Here is a 22,961-nt window from a genome sequence, read left to right on the forward strand (position 1 = left end):
CTACACCTCTGATGCAAAGTATTACAAACATGGACAGCAAAAAAACAGATCAGCCACTGCAGATCTGTTGATGAAGCTGTCCCAGGCCATGGCCATCGTATACAAAGAACTCTCCTTAAAGGGATTCTGAATTTTGCTTTCTTTTCTTCTCTCTCTCTGATCCTCGAGAGTACGAGCGCAGTCGAGCGAGCAGCATCCTCCAGAGCTGCAGGGCTGAGTCCTTGGCTGTGCTGCAGGCCGGGTGGTACCAGCTCTACAGTGCGGACACGGCAGAGAGAGCGACCACAGCCATGGGCCGGTTCAGGGATTTCAATTCCCACAGGTAGCTGAGGAGTTCACACACCGCCCCAGGTTTAAAGGACAGATTTGTAAAGGTGTTCAGAGATTGTGTCAATGAATCGATTGTCTCTTTCCCAGTGCTACCAAAAACCATCGCGAGGCAGCCAGCAGTTCAGAACTCCTCTTGGGTTTTGCACTGAGTGATATGTGGACTATCATGGGCTTTAAAAACATGAAAGAATGTGACAAGACAGGGGTTTGTAACAACCTATCCGAGATCCTCACCAAAAAGGACTCTGATAACTCATCCCACTTGCAGAGTGACCTCTGATTTTTACAGCTGCCCCAGATACAAGGAAAACCTACGATGAAATAGAGCCCCGGGTCAGTGAAACACTTAAGTATTTGCTAGATTTTAATCACAGGTTTAAACATGACTGTGGCCAATTGAAAACTGCATTAAAATCAGCACTGTAGTGTCTTACTCTGTGTCTTCTCAAATAATCTCTAGGGTGAAGTGTTTTGCTCAGTCTCTCAGACCTGGTTCGGAGGGCAGGGAGCGGGTGTCTCAGCCGGGGGTTCAGGCTGTGTGTGGTCCTGCTGTCCTGTCTACGTGCAAAACCAGAATAAAAACCTAGTGCTGAGAGCCCCAGTGTGTAGAAGAGGAACACTCTGCAGCTGAACAGAGACAGCCCTGCACAAATTTGATCAGTGCACTTTCCATCCTCTGTTTTACTTCACGCCAGTCTAATTTAGGCTCATTGGTTTCGGTGTACTAGATTACTTCTGTCAAATAGTAAAACTTTCCTTTCCTCAAGAAGTAAAATTCATCATTAAAAAACAAAATTAAAAAACCACAACACATTTCTGGGCCAGCTTCAGTTTTTAACCTTTACATCTTGTTTGCTTTGATAGAGCAGAAGAGAAGGCATCTTTTCCCATGCAGTTAGTGAATGCAGCCATCCCTCAGACATAAATAAGGTGGCTGTGTTTACCTCGAACTCTGCAGCCAGCAATATATAAAGTGAGGGGTAAGTTACTGTGATTAAAACTCCCCAGTTTAAACTGTGAGGAAAAAAACAGCCAGAATTCTCCAAGATCCAACCCCTGACTTCCCTTAGTTTAAGCGATGGGGCGGCAGGAGGTTTGGTCCTTATGGGAACACTTCCTGACTTGTTTGTTTGTGCTTTAAGATTTGTCTCTCTCATGTTCACGAGGATTCAGTGGACACAAGGTGAAGACGTTTTTCCTGGTCAAACTTCAGCAGAGACTTTATCTTTTAAAACAAATTAATTTGGGGTGAAAGATGAAGGCTTACGCTGTCATACACCTAGCATGAGATAAGTCCTGGGTGCTGATTAAAAACTCATAAATCCAGCCTAATCTATTCAGGGTAAATATAGGTGCTGAATTCCTCAAACACTGCTCAAAAGCGAGACCACCGCAACTAACGCCCGAATTACAGATTGCAAAACGTGAACAGAATTGATATAAAATTGAGTAGCTGCCCGAACCTGGAGATCTGTGAATTTAGTTAAGACTACATTTTGGCATCACAACTAGAAATGGGCGAGGGGAAAAACTGCACAATAGCCTTTAAAATTAGAGATGTTTATGTTTTGCGCCCTTCCTTTTAGCGCTGCGCGTAACTTCTAACAGCTCGTTCCACGTCCCGTGCAGCAGCAGCAGCTGGTTTCTCTCGAAACACTCTTATTCCAGTGACGCCGAGGCCGTCAGCAGCCATCTGATCAGTGATGGGTGCTGCAAGGTGCCTTCTGAAGCACCGATCTTCCCCTGCATGTTCCTTCTGCACCGCGCTGTGCTGCGGAAGCAGCTGGCGTGGACCGAAATTAAACCAGCTGGTCATGAACCAGAAATACACAGCAGAGTGGACAACCCGTCTGCAGCAAGCTGTTCCTCTAGCCCCGGTTCCCCTTTATAGTCACCTCCAGCTGCACAGGTGACATTTTCAATACAGTGGATTTCAGTAAATATTTATAAATCCTTGTTTGTGCAGCTGAAGGAATTCCAGAGCGTTATGAATGTCCTGAGGACACTGAGGTGTAGTGAATCTCTACCTGACTTTTATTAAAATTAGACTCTTCTTCCTCAGCTGTTGTGTAACTGTTTTATGTTCTGAAGGAAATTAAGCGATTCTGCTTTTATAACCACATACCCTAAACAACAGGCAATGCGCTGTTTCACATCAAGAACTCCCAAAACCTGTGGCAGGTGACACAAAGAGCTACCTCAGCCACACACATCAGGGTATCTCTAACCCCCCTGCAACCAAGTCCATGAACCTGGGTTAATTTGTTCCTTGGCGCCCCCCACCACCATGGCCTGCAGCGCCCAGGAACCCCTCAATCCCTTCAGCTGGTCAGTGCACCTCCCCGGCTCGTTATCGGGGGGCTTTGCCCAGGCACCGGTGCCGTGCAGGGCATCACCCCACAGCTCTGCTGTGCTGCAGGGGGCCTCACTTGCCTCTGCCTCCCTGCGGACAAGCAGGCAGCAGAATCCACACTGCAAGGTTGCCTTGGATCTAAGCATTCAGGGAAGGGAGCAAAATAACCAGTCTTCATTTGACTATGGATTGGACAAACTTAAATCCCAGGGAAAAGAGCCCCCAGTCCTTATCTTAACATTCAAACACGGAGCTCAGGACAAGAGAGTGAGAATTCAGTCTTTCTCGTGTAAGCAACGTGCCACACGCTATAGATGACTGCCTAGGAAACATCTGGAAAATAATCCATTGCATCTCTTGAAAACTCGGTAACGTAAATCATTCACTGCTAACTCTTGAAAATCTTCAGGATTCAAGGGAAAGGGACTCTACCAAATTCCTACTCCATATCACAGTGAGGGCTTCCTACAGGCTACTGCGAAACATAAGCACCCCCGCTGAAACTTAACTGCCTAGAAATCACAGTTTATGTAAACCTTCCTTTGTTAACTCTGTCTGCTACAGTCACCCTCTGTAAAAACAGAGGTGAAGATCAGGATTCGAGGGAAAGGGACTCTACCAAATTCCTGCTCCTCACAGTGAGGGCTTCCTACAGGCTACTGTGAAACATAAGCACCCCTGGTGAAACTTAACTGCCTAGAAATCCCAGTTTATGTAAACCTTCCTTTGTTAACTCTGTCTGCTACAGTCACCCTCTGTAAAAACAGAGGTGAAGAATCCACGGCCTCTCCATTCACACAGCGGCCAGAATTCAATCCCAGACCCATGTCTTCAATGTTATAGCCGTTTCTTTTCCAGAGTCTGCCTGAGGCCATATTCTCCATTCAGTTAATTAGCAGACAGCTCTTTTCCCATAGTGCGGGGAAGATAAACTAAAATGCCAGGAAAAAACAAGTCACCAGCAGCCCAGGAGATGCAGATTTTATCATGAAAATGCCCGGTGTCAGCTGTAATAAAGATCTCTGTGCCGCAGTAAGTTCAGAAGGTTCATCTCCAGTCTGTGAGCTTCTCTGTTTGCAACAGTGCAGTGTGGCTCTCTCGTATCTACCAGGTGAAAACATCCGGCTAAATCATTCCTGAAACATCAAAGGGGCATCTTTTTAGCACAGTTGAAAAGACAAAGACTGGTTTCCACCTCCAATGGTGACATCGGTGATGATCGTGACTGCTGGTAGTGATTTTGGAAGCTGAATCCTGAGCACAGGGTAATTCCCTGATCCATCTTCCACAAATGCAAACTACATGCATGAATTCCACCCTCCTCTTCCCACGCCAGCTAAATTTCATACCCAGAACTGTCTGTCATACGGTATTAACCTGTTCTGCCAGGTTAAACCTCTTCATGAAAGATTTCTGAGACCTACCACATAAACCTTAATGCTCACCCATTCTCCATGCTCACCTTTCTACAGGCACACTTACCATGCACAGGTTCTAACGACCAAAGCCTCAGACCTAGGTCCAGCTTCAGAAGCCCAAGAACTGGAATCAGGAAACAGATCCCACACTTGCTTGCAGGGAACTTCCTCATAAGGTCTTGAAGAGTAAAACCGATTGTCTGTGTTTAAGGCAAACGGCTACAGGAATCTTTCCAGTCCACGGAAGAGTAAAAATAAAAACAGAGCAAGTAGGTCCAGGGATATCGCAACACCCTTGTGTTTCTTGGCTGTGAGCACTTCTAAGTGAATGCTGCTAGAAACTGGACTTGTAATCTCTTCCAGATGAATGCTCTGGGCTCTAACAACTTCAGGAGTTCATGTTCCAGCCTTTCCCATCTGGTCGGGGCATACGAGGTCTCTTTCCTCTTTTTGGTCTTTCACAGATCTCGCAGAAAGTAAATGATGGGTTCAAGCACCACTGGAGAAAAGGGGCGCTGAGAGGCACAGAAAGCGTAACAGCTCACTGCTGCTCCAAGTTCTGCGTGTCCTTCCTCCCGTGCATCTCACCACATCAACCTGCCTGCCCTGTGCCTTGTCCACAAGGAAAGCGGCTGAACAAGCGCTGGAGCCGGTGGTGGGAAAGCAACAGGAACGCACGGCCAGAGCGGAAGGGAGCGGGATGCAGAGCACAGCATCCATTCAGCCCATCTCATCACAACACACCAAGTGAAAGTACCGTGGGTGAAGCTGCACAAGCGAACCATTACCAGAAATGAGGACCATCCCGCTCGCTGCCTGCCCTGTTCCCTGCACTGTGCCAATTCAACTCAGTAAGCCAGCAGAAAGTCAACCAAGTGAAAACAAGCACACCAAAAGTAGCTTTTTCCCTTAATGAACGGAACGGGCTACTTACAGGGCACAAAAGGCAGCAGAGGAGACAGAGAAGTAAGAGAACAGGAGGCACAGGGAAGGCAGGAACAGGACCTGCACCCCGCAGCAGCAATAAGCTGTGGCGCTGACCCACCCTAACACACAACCTCCTCATGCCATGACATGAGATGACATGGGCTTCATTTCCTTCGCCCAACGCTCCTGCAAATGGTCTTAGCTATTGGAAAGCTGCTCGTCATCTCAACATCTGAGCAGCAGTCCCAAGAGGGAGGTTGTCTTTATTTAAGGGAGGTTGTCTTTATTTAAGAGAGGATTATACAAGCAATGACACAGCCCATGCCTTGTTAGCAGAGAAGTCACTTTTGACAGCCAAACTGCAGCAGCAATTACAGTTCAAGAACACAGGCAGCATCAGTGCCTGCCAGCAGAAGAGCTGGCGAGGCCAAGAAACTGCCCTTCGCATAACACGCACGGACATCGCTCTTTGCCATGTTAAAAATAAAACCATTGCTGGACGTCGGCAAACTGACAGTTTTATTGTCACCACGTCATTCGGAAAATTTTCTGCATAAAATACAAACCCAAGAGCAAGTAAAAGAAAAAAGCTCATGTGAAGCTACCATTTCCTCTTTAAATAACCACAAACAGAAGAATTTCCAGCTTGTGACAGAGTTACACAGTAAAACATCCCTGCACCAGATGAGACATCAGCAGTGACAAACGGAACGGGGCTCACCCATGAAAACTGACTGTGCTGACAGCAGCAGGTGGAGGAAAAACGCTAAGCAATTCTTTAAGACTTCTGCATCCTACATGGGAAAAATACACACGGCCAAAATTGATCAGAACTTCAGTTACGATTCGTACAAGAGCGGCTTACACACTGAGGAGCAGCAGTTACAGCAGTGGCGTGAACCAGCGGTACACCAAAAGTCCGGCAATAGCTCATGCAGCAGTAGGAAGACTTCAAATACTCCTATGAGCTCTTTCCATAAAATCCAAGTTCATGAACTCAACAGCCTTGTTCAGCAGAGTGAACTCTGGGACAGTTTTCAGGCTCTGATTGCTAATGTCAGGTTTGTGATCTCCTGATACTCAACAGCTGATTCTAAAAGAACTGTAAGTCTCATCTAGATTATTCCGCTGCTGCTGCCTTCAGCTGTAGAGAGTTCACTTCTCTCGTTGGACCTTCATAACTGCCCCAAAATCCAGATTTTTCAACAAAGAAAATGCACAGAAAAATAGACAGGTCTTTACTAAAAAGGCAGCAGTTCAAACATGCTTCAAAACTACATTTACCTCAGTGCAGCCAAACGTGTCCTCATGTGAGTGTTCGGTGTAGACCCATAGCAGGTAAGGAACGCCTCACCCCAAATTCCTCAAGCAGCTATGAAAGTACAGCAGGCCACCCATGTAACAGGTACAAACTTCAGACCTTCTGATTTTTATTCATTAAAACACCAATTCCAGCGCAGTGCCGTCAGTGTGTGCGGAGGAAAACCCAACAAGCAAGCTGCCCAAAGTGGTCAAAGATGCTCAGAACAGATTTGCCATTTCTGGCTGATCTCTTTTCTCATCACCAGATTCTAGTCTTTAAGGCGTGTTACATGAACTCCTTCAAGATGCCTCAGAGACGGCCCTGTTCTCTTTCCAACATGGCAAGAACGTGCCTCAGACACAGGCCTGAACCCCCTAAAGACAGAACTGGAATTTTAGTGCTCCGTAACGTAGCAGTCTCAGGCAGCACTCACGCCAGAGTGGAGGCTTGGTACAATTTCTACAGTTTCAGCTATAAAATCTGCCTCAAACGTGTATTAAATAAAACCACCACAGATTTGAAAGCTATCCCAATGGTGGGATAACCCTAAATTCATAAATGAAAAAGCAGGGGAGCAGTTTTACGTGCAGAAAAACAGAGTGATTACAGTGATCCAGCAACTTCCAAGGGTTCACGTGTGCTTAGGCAGAGCTGCAGTATTGGTGCACAAGGCGATTTGTAGATGCAGAAAGCAGAACATTCAGCATCACTGGGACAGATGAGCTCACATTAGCAGCAGTTATGATTCTAAGTATATGCTTTGGAAAACATAATTTGTTACCTTTGCTCATCGGTTGTTCAGTCTTACACTTCAAAACCTCCGAGGAGGAGGCAGGGGGAGAACACAGCACAGTGCCTGGCACCCAAATAATAACCTGACACTGACTTTCAGAAACCAACCCTTCCTCAAATAGCACTGCACAAGGCACACGCAGCTGGTGTGCAGAGAAGGCAAAGGAAGTCATTAATGTTTATAAATATTTAAAGGGTGAGTGTCACGAGGATGGAGCCAGGCTCTTCTCGGTGACAAACAATGATAGGACAAGGGGTAACGGACACAAACTGGAACACAGGAGGTTCCACTGAAATTGGAGAAGAAACTTCTTCTCAGTGAGGGTGACAGAGCCCTGGCCCAGGCTGCCCAGAGAGGTTGTGGAGTCTCCTTCTCTGCAGACATTCAAAACCCGCCTGGACGCCTTCCTGTGTAACCTCATCTGGGTGTTCCTGCTCTGGCAGGGGGATTGGACTGGATGAGCTTTTGAGGTCCCTTCCAGTCCCTAACGGTCTGGGATTCTGTGATGTCAGAGTTTAAAAAGGCAGTTCAAATATAAACTCTTCTGTAACACCAGTAAGGAAAGATCTTAACGGTCAGGAGACTGGAGACAACCAAGCAGGGCCCACACGCTCAGAGCATGAGGGTCCAGTTCTTACAGAGACGCTCACAGAGGTCAAGGCTGGTTCAGAAAAACCAGAGATGAACTCACAACTCCCAGCCTAGGCAGCCTGAATGAATAAATGCCTGGCTGTCCTACAGAGCGCCGGGTAAGCTTCACCAAAACGTACCAGCACAGGCCTGCAGCAGCCACCCGGGAACCATGCACCTTCCATTTCTACTGTGATCCCACAGCGAGGTGGCTCCCAGCTGCTACCTCAGGCTGCAGGGGGTGACGCAGCCGCACAGAACTCGGCTGTAGCGAAGCTGTGCTCAGTGTGTCTGCTCTGGATAAACGCTGAAGCACGAATGTTTACCTCTGCTATCATCCGTAAGCCAGGGCAGGAGAGGACAGCGAGGCCCCTCGTCCACTCATGCCGCTTCCCCCTCCCAAAGCGAAGGGTTGGGCGCTCACTGACCGTGGGGGTTAGAGGACAACGGGCTCCTCTTCCTGCAGTCACAAACCCAATGGGAACACTGGGCCGCACCTCCTCAGCTCACAGCTTTTCCTCACAAGGATTCACCACAACGCTCCTTTCTGAATCCCAGGATCAATACTTAAATAACCTCCATCCTACATCACCTCAGTCATTTCTCACCAGTTCACCCCAAAAAGCCGCAGAAACCCAAGTGACAGTCACAGCACCCCTTGTCACTGCAGCAGGACCTTAGCAAAAGCAAATTCCACAGGCAGCCTACTTTTCAGTCTTCAATACTAATTTGCACCTTTTACAAAAGGATTTGTTACCAGATGCTGTCTCCTCCACGCTTCTCTTTGCAGAAAAGCCAAGCTACAAACAAAACTATCCAAAACTATTCCAAAGAAGGAAAGAGAATGAAGAGAGGAAGTAGGATCAAAAGATGCTCTTTTCAACAGGAGAAAAAACCAGGAATCCAGCTCAGCATTCAGATTCTTAATTGCTGTTAAGAGACTATTAGGTACAAAACAGCTTTTCTAAAGCAAAGAAGAGGTATGAGAATGGTATTTATAGAATAAAGATACTGGAAAAAGGTACTGCATAATAAAACTGTTAAAAAGAAAGCCTAGTGGGTATGCTCCTTTAGCTTTCTAGCTACTTGGCTTGAGCCTTTCATAATCACTGATGAGAATTCTATAAAAGCTAAATCCAAATTAATTATTGAAAAGTATGTCTAACCTAGAATGCCAAGTGATCTTCTACCCTGAGGATCTTCAGCTAGTAGATGAGATACACAATCGATTCTGAAGACAGAGTATTCCTGCAGCAAACCCTCTTCAGTCTCACTTCTCCTACAGCATTGCCATTTACCACTCCTCCATTTACCAACAGCTACAAGACAAATGTAACAGTGTTAAAGATGCTAATCGGACCTGAAGCAATCTTCTTCTTATTGTAAAGTCAGGATTCTCCTCGTCCCCAGCTGGTTTTAGTGCTTACTTTTTGCTTTAGGAGATCTTAACTAGTCTGTGCCAAGCGTGAATAGGCAGCATTTAAGAAGAAAATAACAGCTTCTAATAGTTCAGCTACCAAAGTCTGTACATCTGAAACACCTTATGGTACAGGGAGAAAGAAAACTATAAAAACGAACTCCTCATATTTCTAAAACAGGTTCTTTATAATGCAGTATAAACAGATGTAGGGTGTATTCTCTTCTCATGATCAACACATCTATTCAACACTCATTCTGAGCAAGTCTGTACAGCACACACGCACTCTTGGTAGTTCCAGCATTCCAGAGCAGCTCTCAGTTCTCCTTCCCTCTCACATTTGTAACAGTTCATATAATCTCATAACAAAGGTACCCATCAGGAAAAATGGAGAAAAGAGATCTTCTTTTAAATTAAACATGCACATTTTTCAGAAGATGTTTTAGGTCCTGCTTTGTAAGTGCTGCCTCTGAGGCTACAGACACGTACAACGGAAGGTTTTCCCCAGCACATTTAGAAACTTCTAGCAGTGCGACAGCTGTAGGTACACAAGTATAGCAGCAGACCATCATCCAGCACTCTGTGCCCGCAGTTAAGGACAGCTTTTGCTTGCAGAAACAGTTCACAAGAGGCCAGATCCCTTTTAATTTTATGTTTTTATTACAATCCACCCACACCTCAGAGTATAAACAGTGAACCCTCCCCACTTCTCATCCCTCCCCTCTCCCGCCCACAGAAAGGTTGCATGATAAGAGACCGAGGTGAAGAGATTTAAAGCCACATCAATGCCTAACACACAGAACAGATCTGTAGAATGGAAAAGTGTAACATTAAAAAAAAAAGTTAAACAGCCTCTTAATTCCAAAATATCAATAAATAAAATATGTGATAAAAAATTTTATTCTTTTCCCATTCGGAAGAATTTCCACAACAGAGGAATAAATTCAATAAAATAATGTCAAAGCCGTCCTTTTGGAGTAAAAATCCGTTTTAGAAATCAGCAGTGTACTGTAGTTTGCCATTACTGTACCTACACTTGCAGAAAAACTCGTACAGTCTCAGGCTTTCTGTCCTTTTGTGGTTCCCCATGCATGCCATAAATGTGGCTGGTTTTGGATGCATCATGTACCTAGGATACCTACACATACACGTGATGCATCTGTGCACAGGCCCTTGTTAAAAAATGAACATTGCTACGGCGTCACAAATAACCCCCGCAGTTGAAACTGAGGAATAGGAAGCAAAGATCTGCTCGTACAGCTCATCATGGTAGGTACCTGACTGTTCGACTAAAGAAAACCATGCCCTGGATTCAAAGGGTGTTTCTTGTGTGGACAGTCCAACTAGTGAAAACAACAGAGCTACCACTGCACTGAAAGACCTAAGCAGCACAGTATGTCTGAAATACACAGGACTTCTGAGATCTGCATCACCAGTGGGGCAAGAAAACAACATCTTCGTTTTCTGTTCAGATTTTATTTGAAATCTAATTCAAATTGTCAAAGCTACAAAAAAGGGGAACATTTGAGTTATTTCTGCTATGTCACAACATTCTAAAACAAATTATCACTACTGCCAGCAGATCAGTTACACACATTTCTGATGAAACTCCTAAACACAAAAATGTTCCATTTGGGAAATAGTCACAATGAAGGTATTTTGTACAATATAAAACAATGACAGGTCTACAGATGCCGATACTCATGAGTATACACGTGCATTCACAAAAAAATAAATCAGGAATGCTTTTTTGTTTTGTTTTGTTTTTAACAGACTGTTCAGGCACAAAAACAAAACCGCATTTCCAGTAAGTGACAGCATCATAAAAAATACGAACGTCGTCAGTGTTTGCTTTTCTTTGACTTCTTGTGAGATCTGTGAGGAGAACGAGACTGCGACCTGGATTTCTTCCCTGACTTTTTAGGGGATCTGGACCGTGATCGTCGTGATCTTTTGGGTGTCCTGGAGCCAGACGGTGACCTGCAAAATAAATAAATAATTTTTTAAAAAATTAATAACTATAATGATAACAATAATTATGATAATGATAACAATGATTATGATCATGATAACAATGATTATGATAATGCTAACAATAATTATGATAATAATAATAAGTCTTATGTCAAACAACTGATAATGCCAACTTTTCCTACAGTTATTTGGCATTCATTTATTGAGCTAAACAAGGCAGAAAATACCTTTCTTTGGTAAGGACAAGTGACAGAATGGTATCTTGCTTTTGAGAAAAAGACAATTTGTGCATTATAAGGTTTTTACTGTGTTTTGGGCTTAACCTCAGTGGTTAGAGTCCACAAGAAAAGTGACACCAACTCATGTCCTTCTCAAGCCAACATGAGGATTTCACAACCCTCCACACAGGCCTCACCCACCCTGGTTCTTGTATTAACAGCAGCCTACATTCATTCCACAAAGACCAGAAATGAAACGTTTTGTTGAACTATGTGATGCTGAAGCACTTTTGATGCACACCAAGCATGTTCAGCTTGTGATGCAGCCGCCACAGAAAAAGAATGGACACTGAATAAACTTCTTATCCTCTCATCTACATCTAGCCCATCACTCTGATACAAGTTGAATAGAATGATCATCGTCTTAACTCTAAGAAAAAAACTCTCCAATACTTTTCTACTTCTACTTGAATTCCTGACGTCCAGCACAGTGATCTGATTACTGTAAATGTGCACTACAACAGCATCAAAGGAGTCTTCCTCAGTGTGTCTGAGGAATCACGTACCAGTAAGATATCCTACACTTCCAAAAGAAGCAGAAGTTGAACCTCTGCATTTTGAGCTACTAAAGCATCAAGACAATAATAAAATCTCACCTCAAGTTTAACATTAACTGGAAGCAAATACTTGTGTCAGTCTGGAGATTAGGCAATACGAACTTCAGAAACAAAATCTGTAACCAGTACCTAATACAGATTTTTTGGCATTAAAAAAACAAGCCATGTGAGAAGAGCTTCGTGTAAGCGAATCATCAGTGAAAGACTGCACTCCACTGTAATTCCAGAAGTTCTAGGGCCTACAGAAGATTTGTCCTTTGAAAACAAAAAGCTAATAAAGCAGCACGGGGCTTTGGTTTAAAGCAGTATTTCTCAAAATTATCAGTGAACAGGAAGACAGGAGCGCACAGCCTCGAGCTATCAAGGCAGGAGGCTGTATGCATCTCAGACATCCAGTGACCAAAGAGATTAACCAGCAATATGCAGTACAGTCCATTATGAGAGAAATTACTTGTGTATTGAATGCGCTCTGCTAAAAAACACACGAACAAAAAGACCCAAGCAAAACGCACCTATGTATTTAACTTTGCTACAACCTGAAACAGAGAGAATAGCAGCTTACCTTTTGGCTTTTTTACTGACGTCTCTGGGAGAATCTTTATGTGATGACCGAGAACGTGAACTCTCTTTGTGGGATCGCTCGGAGCGCTCCGAGCGTTCCGATTTTGGTGATGGGGATTTTGCTCGCCTGCTGCCGCTGCTGCGAGATGGGCTGGGTGAAGCACTGTGCCGTCTTTTCCTTGGTAAAGAAAGCAGACACAGTGAGTGACGTGTGAACACACACAGAGACGGGAAAACGTGCATTAAGATAAAACATCCCTTTCTGTAGATCCTTCCTTTTGCCAATGTAATGTTAGATACTTTTCAGTAATTAAGTAGTAGTAGTAGTAGGATTTTTATTACTTTAAAAAAAAATTAAAATCAAGTTCAACATGTGCACCAGACTGACTTTGGTTGAAAAAAATAAAGGAAATGACTCATCTTTATTTATTGCAGTGTAAAAACATTCTGTCATAGTATCCTGAAAAGCAAGCCTTTTAGACAACACACTTAATGCACTACATACATGAAAGAGTTGGGCTATACAAGCGTTAGAAGACCAGAGTGTACAATTAACTACCCTAAAACTAGCTGTTTTGAAGGGTTTTCACTATGAGATGAGCAACAGTTAAACCACTGCCAATAATCTGTAGTATGACTCCAGTACGGTCTCCTCACTAATACACTGCAGTCAATTTACTGCTTAAAGAGAGCTAAAATGAGCCCTGCCTTCAACTGGTCACTATTTCACCTTGTTTCCTCAGGGCCCAAATGAGCCCAAAGGGGATTCTATTCAAAAGGGTACGTCACATGGGGCAGGATAAAATGACAGCTCTTGCAATTCTGAAGCGTGTTTAATATCCAAAGCAAGTTCTGTTTTTGTTGTTGGGTGGCCTCTCTGTTTGTGTGGTTTTGTGGTGTTCTTTTAAGATGCGATGCACAACACGACGTCATTTCAAGGCTACCACCGCACACAAAGATACAAACGGTGAGGTTTATTTCAAGGAAAGCCATACCTCTCTTTTCTTGTTGGTGTACATTCCTCTTTTTCCTTCTTATCTTTGGACCTGGAATCAGATTTTTCCTTGTCCTTCTTGTCTCGGTCACGTTCTCTTTCCAATTCCTTCTCCTTTTCCTAAATTATTAGAAGTATTCATGATTTCAGACGAGGTGTGACTAATTATTCATAGACAATCAAGCTAATCACAGACAGCATAAAAGCCCCGAGTTCTGAAGGAACACAGCACAATCTGGGAAGAACCAATGGTCGCACCGTACCCCCTCTCCCCATCTTTGCTACTGCTTTGTACGCAGCAGAAACACTTCTGTAACACAAACACTGACAAAACCATGAGAGATGTCACCCTAAGTGAGAAAGTCTGAGTATCTACTTGGAAATGTACAGCCTTAAATTTTACAGACTTCAGGGAGACATTACAGCCGTAACAGACTTTCTAAACCAAATTGAACCTGAAAGAATATCAGGAACCATTTCCTACTTAAAACATAAGCATTAATCTTCATTAATCCAGACTGAAAATTGGGATAATTTCATTAACTACAAGACATTTAAAGGCAAAAAAATAAAAACATGATTCTGCAATAACATCTACTCTGTCAAAAAAAAACAAGCAAGCCAAACCACAAATATGGGCCATGTCTAGATACCAACAGGACCACTGTGAAAGAAAATATATACCCTGAGCACACCTCATTCATCTGCCAAATAGTCAGAAAATTATACAAAAATAAAACTAAACCGTCAGCAAGGCTGAACGCTGAGATCCAGAGAAATGCTTCTTTCAGTACTGCCATGACTTGCTTCCACGGCAAAAATAAACAGATATTCCCTGCATACCCCATAGAGAAGACAAAGAAGGGGTGATTTAACTAGGTGAAAGACACGAGGGGGAAAAAGAAGGGAAAAAAGGAGGGGGCATAATAACGCAAGTGCAGGAAATAGGAGAACAGCTATACTAACCTGGTCTCACATTTTCATACAAGTGCAGGAAATAGCAGGACAGCTATACTAACCTGGTCTCACATTTTCATCATAGAATCATAGAAGGTATTGGGTTGGAAAGGACCCGTAAAGCTCATCCAGTCCAACCCTGCAGTAGCAGGGACATTGGTACCAGATCAGGTTGCTCACAGCCCCATCAAGCCCGACCTTGAACATCTCCAGGGATGGGGCCTCCACCACCTCTCTGGGAAACCTGTGCAGTGATCTACCACCTCATGGTGAAGAGCTTTTTCCTACTATCCAACCTAAATCTATCCTTTTCTAGTTTAAAACCATTGCCCCTTATGCTATTGCTACCTGACCTTGTAAGTCTTCCATGTAATGAAGAACTGTTTATCAGTAATATTTTAAAGTGTCCCTTTATCATTACACCTACCATTGGAAACTATTGTTAGACTCCACTGAAATCACTGGGCTCTTAGGATATGCTATCAAATAAGCTAGGTACAACTAATTATTTCATCTTGATAAATAGGAATAAACAGTATTTTAAATAGCTGTAAGTTCCTACTCTCTAAATATAGAATACTACTGAGAAATTTACTCTTCCAAGAGTAAATTAGCACTATAGCTTATTCTACAGTAAATTATATAAAATATGATAACCAACCACCGAGTTCATGGGAAATGCAATCAGAACCAATCTTATGTTATTATCATACAAACTAACTTTATTATGGTATTAAAGCAAAAGATACTCTCTTAATAATGGTGCTATTAGTGTTTTAAAGAACACCGGTGACCATGATCATGAAACGTTTCTTAACCAAGTATTACCTTCATCATTGAAAGGGAAAACAAAAAAGTAAGATAATTATTAAAGATCTACAATATTGCCAACTGGTTGAAATAATTCACCACAAGGCATCCAACAGTCATCAGGATTAGAATTTCTGGTTTTTTATGAAGTCTCACTAAACATTCAGTGCTTACTGCACAGATCACTTCTTTCTCAGTTGCAGAAAACACTGATGAAATGGCAAGTTTTAGGACACAACTACATTTAGAGGGAAAGCTACTTATAAAAACTGAAGTCTGAACTACTAACATCAACCCCCAAATGTTTACATGTCCTTCAGAGATCAGCTTTAGTAGTTTCCACAAGTCGTCTTCTCCAAGGTACTGTGCATTACTTCAGCGAATTGGTCAGATACTGAGCACCAAATAACGCACAGAACGAGTGACAGACAAAACACTGCTGAAAACTGCCCATTTATATTTAGCTTCCACTAAACTGCATGGGTACCTGATTTCACCACTGATCTGTCAGGCTGTGAAACCAGATTAGAGAAGCAAGAGTCACTTACTCTCCCACTAAACGCGCTGTCCAAACAGGTTACGTGTTCTTCCATTACGTTTCAAAGGTTCGAGATCACGTGACATTACATATATGATACTTGTTTTTAAAGCTGCTCTGACTTCATAGTCCACACAGGACTACTGAAAACGGTAATGGTACAGAATTATTCACTTCTGGGTGACAGCATGTGCTGGAATTATCCAGGAAATCTGACACGCGGGAGCATCGGAAGCACATACGCTGCTTAACACTATTCCTTCTCTTCCTTGGGAAACCCTCAGCACAACAGATCAATTGCTAATAGCAAAATGAAAAGGCTGATGAACATCTTCAGCTGACACCTCTCCCTTTTCTCCCCCACACCGAACTGTTTGCTTGTCGTAGATCCAGAAGTGACCAATACCTTCTAATGATACCTGTCTGCACAGAGTGAAATACTGTATTTGGATTAAAACCAGCAATTAGTATCTACTCTGCAGAAAGCACTTGGATTTAGACATGCAGTTTGACATTACGGCAGAATTTCAATGAGAACCATGTGTTGTTACATTTAATGCCACCTTACATCTGATAAACCCAATAAAAGCCTATCACAGAATCAGAGCCAAAGAAAGAACATTTCTTACCCTCTGGAGCAGCTTGTCTCTATAGTGTTCAACCTGTTCCTGAAAACTCTGGCCTGGTTTCTTGGGTCTTTTCCCAGACTCTAACTCATCCTGAAACTTCATCACTTTAAGCTGTGAAAATAATACTGACCATTAGGTTATTTGGCTTATTATTATCCAGTTAGGCAGGTGGCTGAAAATGAAATTTCCGTGATTTATGATGTGTTCTTCATTCTTTCTGTACAAGTTTGTACACACAAAGACACTAACTTTATTTAAACCAGATCAAAGCAACAAACCCACACACTTGTCTGCAAGCACCAGCAGTTGTTTACAGACATCTTAAGAGCTAAAAATAAAGGGATCTTTTTGTTACTCTACTCCATTCTGTTCCCAACATTAAAACACTACACCCTTATATTTCTTAGATCATTATCCGCCTTTTTCTTTCAAAATGGGATCATTTACTGCAGGTGTCTTAACACGTTGCCTTAACTTCTCTTGCCTACTCCAAGTTTTCCTTTGAAACTGCCCTTTTTTTTCCCCATTTAACCCCAAATATTAAAACCAAATGACTGACATAACTAGGACATAAAACAAATGCATCATCTCTTGAGGGCTGTTTGCGCAGAGTGGCTGATTTGAAAGAAGTGGTTTTTACTGACTGAACACTCTTTCGTGTGCTATCAAGATTAACAACAAAATTCAGTTCACTAACGCTGCTAAACCTAAGACTAAATTTACTGTGATAACATCCCCAGCTGAGTCACAAAGTTAAGCAAATACAGGAACTTTTCCATGTGGAATTTGTTTTGGTCCAGACACACTAAAGCCTTTCAGCAAGTTCATTTACATGATAAAACTCCACTCGAACCTCTCATCATTTGTCAATTCTTTATTCTCACTGACATGGCCTTATACAAACGACCCTTAATGTGGTCGGATGAGGAGTCTTCTCTTTTGGGGGGTGTGGGGAGGAGCAGGGTAAGAACTCACGTTGTATTTGTCAGCCTGCTTCCAAATGATTGTGCTCTGACCCTCCTGTACTTCCTGTTTCAATACCGACCTGCACACACACACACACACACACACACACACACACACACACGGATGAGTAGATTTTTCCAGTACTTGAGTAGGCACAAAATCAAACCCTAAAGTTTTTTCCTCCCCTCTCACAAGCAGCAGATGAAGAATCAGCCCTTCAATTCCTGACTGCGCAGAAAGATCACAAGAACAAGAACAGCTACGTTAAGAAACGTAAAACCTAGGCAATGACATACCACACTACTTTGAAGAGAAGCCCCCTCATTTACAGAGCTTATGTCAACAATACATTTCTCCTTTTAGTCTCAAACACAAGCGAGCAACTCATCTGGTCTGGAGAACAAGCCTGATGAGGAGCAGCTGAGGGAACTGGGCTTGTTTAGCCTGGAGAAGAGAAGGCTGAGGGGAGACCTCATCCCCACCTACAACTGCCTCAAGGGAGCTTGGAGAGAGGTGGGTGCTGGTCTCTTCTCCCAGGTGATGGGGGATAGAACAAGGGGAAACGGCACCAAGCTGTGCCAAGGGAGGTTCAGGTCAGAGATAAGGAGGAAGTTCTTTACTGAGAGGGTCGTCAGAAACTGGACCATGCTGCCCAGGGAGGTGGTGGAGTCACCATCCCTGGATGTGTTTAAAGAGCGGGTAGATGAGGTACTTAGGGATATGGTTTACAAGGTAGACAGGAACGGTTGGACGTGATGATCTCAGAGGGCTTTTCCAACCGAGCGATTCTGTGATTCTATGATCTTGGGGGGAGGGAGGGGTGGTGCTGAAAGGGAGGGCAGCGCTATCTTGGACCATGGTAAATCTCTCCAGACGTTCTGCTCACCTCCTTCAGTTACAGAGCGTGCTCTACCTGTAGCTGAGCATTTTTCATTTCTCCTTACAATCCAGTCAATTAAATGGTCAGCAGCCAATGCAAAACTGACACCTTCATTTGTCACATACCACTCCACCTTCCATGAAGGCCTTTTTTTCTTCCCCCCTCCTCCAGATGCAGAAGTTTCAGAAGCAGAAATACCTCTTGGAACGATATATTCAGTGCCACCCTGTATGAGCTGCTCTGGTAAGAAATCAAGACTGCGTTCCTTACCATCACACGAACTCCAAGGCCATTAAGTTGCTTAGCACATTCAGTACCAAACACGAGTACAGAGGAGGCTGAGCTGATCCAAAAGGCCTCTTGGGCTGTCATGGTATAAACGTGCCCATAAGACTTCTTCGTTTTCCCAGCAAAATCAGCCTGATAATGAAGAAAATCACCCAACCAACCAAAAAAAAACCCCAGAAAACAAAAACCCATCCTTACAAGATTTGATTACTTTACATTTTTAGCCAGAGCAGCTGTGACACTCTCTGTCTAACCATATTTTGAAAGAAAGGAAGCACAAGTTTATAGTCCAAAGTAACCTGAAATGAAGGAAAACTAGGAATCTGATCAACAGGCTTTACCTGATTTAATAAGCTAATCTGGATGCAAGGAAATGCTGACCTTCCAGCAGCCTGTCCCACATACTTGTCACACAGACCACTGCTGGCATGAAATCAAGATGCAAAGAGGAACTATTGCATGTACCATGTCCAGTAACTGTGGGTAAGGGGAGAGAAGGCAGCCATTAGCAGATAGCTAGAGACAGAGAGGAAAAACCAGAAAAGCCTGCACAAGAACCACTGACTCAACACCACCCCACGCTCCAGCCATGCTGAGACCATACAGATCTTTTACAGACCGATCATCAATGGATCTCTCTGCATACTTGCTGTAACTCCCTTTGAACCTTTAAACTGACTCCTTTCTGAAAGATGCTGTGAGTAGAGGAAATCAGCTCTACTACATCCCCTGGAAAAGGAAACCGAAGTGTTACACAATGCTGAGATGATATCAACAGCTCACTACAGAAAAATCGTTCTCTTCCACCTTCCTTCTCCACTCCTGCCCCTCAGACACAGGGCTCCTCCTCTAGCTCACCCTTTCAGCAGCTGTTGTGCTTGGCTGAGCCAGCAGTAAGCCAGATCAAGTCACTAATCCAGCAGAATCCCACCTCCCACTCTTTTTTTCTTCCCCTGCATTAGTGAGATGTATTGGCTCAGGGAAAGAAAGAGCAAGTGCCAGAGCTCACAGGTAGGATCAGGATATTCCCATTTAGCAGAGGTGAGCTCTTACATCAGAATCAGCTCATCCTGCACCTTCAGGTAGAGCAGCTTTTGCTACTTGCTCTAAAACATCACCACCATAACTATGTTTTAAAAGAAAAGGAATTAATTTGGTCCTAAAGTCCAGAAAAGAATTCAGCTGCTCAGAATTACTATATAAATTTATACATTTGGTTATCTCCCTTCACCATATCTCCCTTCCCCATTTCACTATTCATAGCATATATGCCATAGGGAACACTCTTATTGATCTCTTCATGTACAGTATATGATATATATTCCTATCATAGAGTTCCAGACACTCTCCCAGGAGAAAGACATCCTAGGCTTAAATCTGCTTAAATATCTAATAGATGAAGTTTGTAAGTATTCCACTTTGTAAACTTGCATTTAGAAAAAAACCTAATATCACAGAATATCAGGAGTGGAAAGTGCCCTGGAAAGCTCCCCCAGTGCAACCCCTGCCAGAGCAGGATCACCAGAGCAGTCACACAGGAACACGGCCAGGGCTTTGGGTGTCTGCAGACAAGGAGACTCCACAACCTCTCTGGGCAGCCTGGGCCATGCTCCATAACCCTCACACTGACAAAGTTTGGCCTCATCTTCAGCTGGAACCTCCTGTGCTCCAGCTTGGGACCATTGCCCCTTGTCCTGGCATTGGCCATCCCAGAGCAGAGCCTGGCTCCTTCCTCCTGACACTGCCCTTTCCAAATGGATCCCCAGGAATGAGGGCACCCCTCAGTCTCCTCTGCTCCAAGCTCCAGAGCCCCAGCTCCCTCAGCCGCTCCTCAGCAGGAGATGCTCCACTCCCTCCAGCATCTTTGTGGCCCTGCTGGACTCTTCCAAGCAGTTCCTGTCCTTCTGGAGCTGAGGGCCCAGAGCTGGACACAAGATTGCAGCTGTGGTGTGAGCAGGGCAGAGCAGAGGGGCAGGAGAACATCTCTGCCCTACAACCACCCCTTCTCATACACCCCAGGATGGTTTTTTCAAAACCCTATACCAAAAATTTGCCATACTAATTTCTTAGACACAGGAGTCTCCCACAGCAGAGAGAGTTTTGAGGTTTTCAGAAGCTGCAATGCAGGAGTGTCAAACATTTGAGCTCCTGTGTACAATCTCTACTAAATGCTCCAGTGCAGTGATTGTATTTCGCACTAACCATGAACTCAAATGTTCAAGATAAACAGCTTCTGGTCTATTGATTCTCATATTGAAATTTTCCATCCTCCCTCCTCAAACTCATCTGAGAGAAAGATTCAGCCTTTCCTAGAAGTTGAGGCTTTGACTACAGACTTACCAGTAAGCCGGCAAGTTACAGAAAAGGGTAGCATCTTGCTACCATGGTTCAGGGCAACTACAGCCTGATGCAAACTGAAGCCTTGCTCGTAGCTTTTTGCATTTTGACACAAACAGGTATGCTGTGAGTAGCCTCTCTTGCTTAAAATTTATCTATTTTCAAAACTGTTATCGATTTCCTAATCATCTGTGGATACTGTCCGAGTCCACACCTCGTGGTCTGCAGAGGGGAAAAAAGGCTTTTTCACAAGAGGTTACTCTGCAGTCACACAGCCTCAGAACTTAAGTGCCCAGGTTCAAACACAACTTATTTGAGGTAAATCAGCTGCACACTACATACTAGGATTAACTAAGAAGTCAATCACCAGATGCTCGATAAAAGATAGGAGGTTTTGCATTTTACAGAGAATAGACATCCAAGCAGACCAAAGTGTTTTGGTTTTCTTTAAAAAAGACTTGCCCCAGCAACGGCTGCAATGAGTCCTAGACTGCCAGAAGCAGAGCAAAGTATTTGTTTGAAAGCTTGAGTTTTCCAGTGAGTCTATGAGCAGTGGAATTTCTGCAGCTACAAGGTTATCCACAGATAACAGCGATGCTGTCGTGCACAGGCAAAACACCTCTTCAGTCACAACAGACCTCGAGCATGCTCAGTCACACGCACAGGATGCCACGTGTCCTGCAGCTGAGCAAGTCCTTGCTTCTGCCTTTGTGTAAACCAGAAGTAGACTGAAAGATTTAAAATAGACCAGAATCTCCTGAATTAAGATAGTCACTATCTTCTAAGGAAGAACTGCTATAAATAGCAAAACTCTTGGTCAAGCAAGAGCAAGTTTGTCTCATCTGATATCATTAAGCCACCACAAGCAAGGTATTTAATTGGGTGTCTTTTTGCCATTTTGCAGTGGCCTCAAATGAGCTAGGTACAGAAACACCCCCAGACTGTAAAGACCAAAGGGTTATGTTGTTCTTGTTACAACTGGAAGCCTCAGACAGCTCCTTTGACTCGATGACCAAACACACAGAATAGAGCCTTCTGTGTACTGAGCACCATGATCAGGAGAAAGCAATACTAGAAACTGTATGGAACGTCAGTTTCTTGACAGAGGTATACAGGGACTTGAAATCCAGAACAGGCCTCAGACACAATCTGCTCTTGTGGACTATGCTGACTCTTACCTTATGCTCTAGTCATTCTTTATTGAAGACTGAAAGCTGCACTAAAGGCACTGTAATCTGGTCTGGTACAGCAATTCGTATCTAGAAAGTAAGGAAAGTAACCTCCTTTCCTTTGTGATATGCAGGAAAAACTTCTCTGGCTTCTGGTAGAAAAATAAATTGCACCTCAAACACCATAATGCTTCTTCTTTGTGGGGAGGTGGGAAAGCCGTTTGTGCACTGACAGAGCACAGACACAGGACAGTGTAACGGAACCCAACCCTGCACCTCCTGGAGCTCCGTGGTATGCAGCAGAAAGGCTGAACAAGACGACTGAAGACCATTTGTCCTCTCCCTCTGATTAAGCAATCAAATGCTAGTTTGAGGTGAGTAAAAGCAGCTACTCAAGAGGACAAATCTGTTTGACCCCTTTGCAAGTACTGATGTGTCTGGATTTGTGAAGAGCCTGCCTCCTGCTGCAGATGAAGCCCGTGCTGTGATTTTTGGGGTAGGATTATAAAACCCCAAACTGTTACAGAGGGGATACTTTGATGATAAAACTTAAAACACCTGTGCAGGGTAAAGCTGACAATGGTTAAAGAAAATCACTTCCTCATCTGTCTCCACAACTGCCAGCATAACATCTATATCTATAAACCAGATATTCAGTCTGAAAGGAGCCCCCTCCTTAACCACTGCAAACATTATTACAGCAAAATGAACGCTAGTTTCACTTGCGCTTCCCTTAGACTAACTCGTGTATTTTCTACAGAACTACTGCCACCATGAGTCAAGTCAGACACAAATCCCATTTAGCTTTTCTCAAACTCAGAATTTACTCTCTTCAAGTGGCTACGTATCATA

The 22,961-nt window shown here is 43.6% G+C and overlaps 1 protein-coding gene across 1 annotated transcript in view; it reads right to left on the reverse strand.

Moving 5' to 3' along the window:
* Nucleotides 1-10,627: 10,627 nt before the first annotated feature.
* Nucleotides 10,628-22,961, reverse strand: part of U2SURP (U2 snRNP-associated SURP domain containing) — a 35,049-nt gene continuing 22,715 nt past the window's right edge. The window contains exons 22-25 of the mRNA XM_010179504.1: nucleotides 16,470-16,580; nucleotides 13,537-13,655; nucleotides 12,543-12,719; nucleotides 10,628-11,151 (exon numbers count right to left, since the gene is read on the reverse strand). Coding sequence (XP_010177806.1) covers nucleotides 11,013-11,151; nucleotides 12,543-12,719; nucleotides 13,537-13,655; nucleotides 16,470-16,580 — 546 coding nt within the window. The 3' untranslated portion in view covers nucleotides 10,628-11,012. The remainder of the gene's footprint in view (nucleotides 11,152-12,542; nucleotides 12,720-13,536; nucleotides 13,656-16,469; nucleotides 16,581-22,961) is intronic.

This window comes from Mesitornis unicolor, unplaced genomic scaffold (genome assembly GCF_000695765.1).
Source record: "Mesitornis unicolor isolate BGI_N332 unplaced genomic scaffold, ASM69576v1 scaffold11562, whole genome shotgun sequence".
Lineage (NCBI taxonomy): Eukaryota > Metazoa > Chordata > Aves > Mesitornithiformes > Mesitornithidae > Mesitornis > Mesitornis unicolor.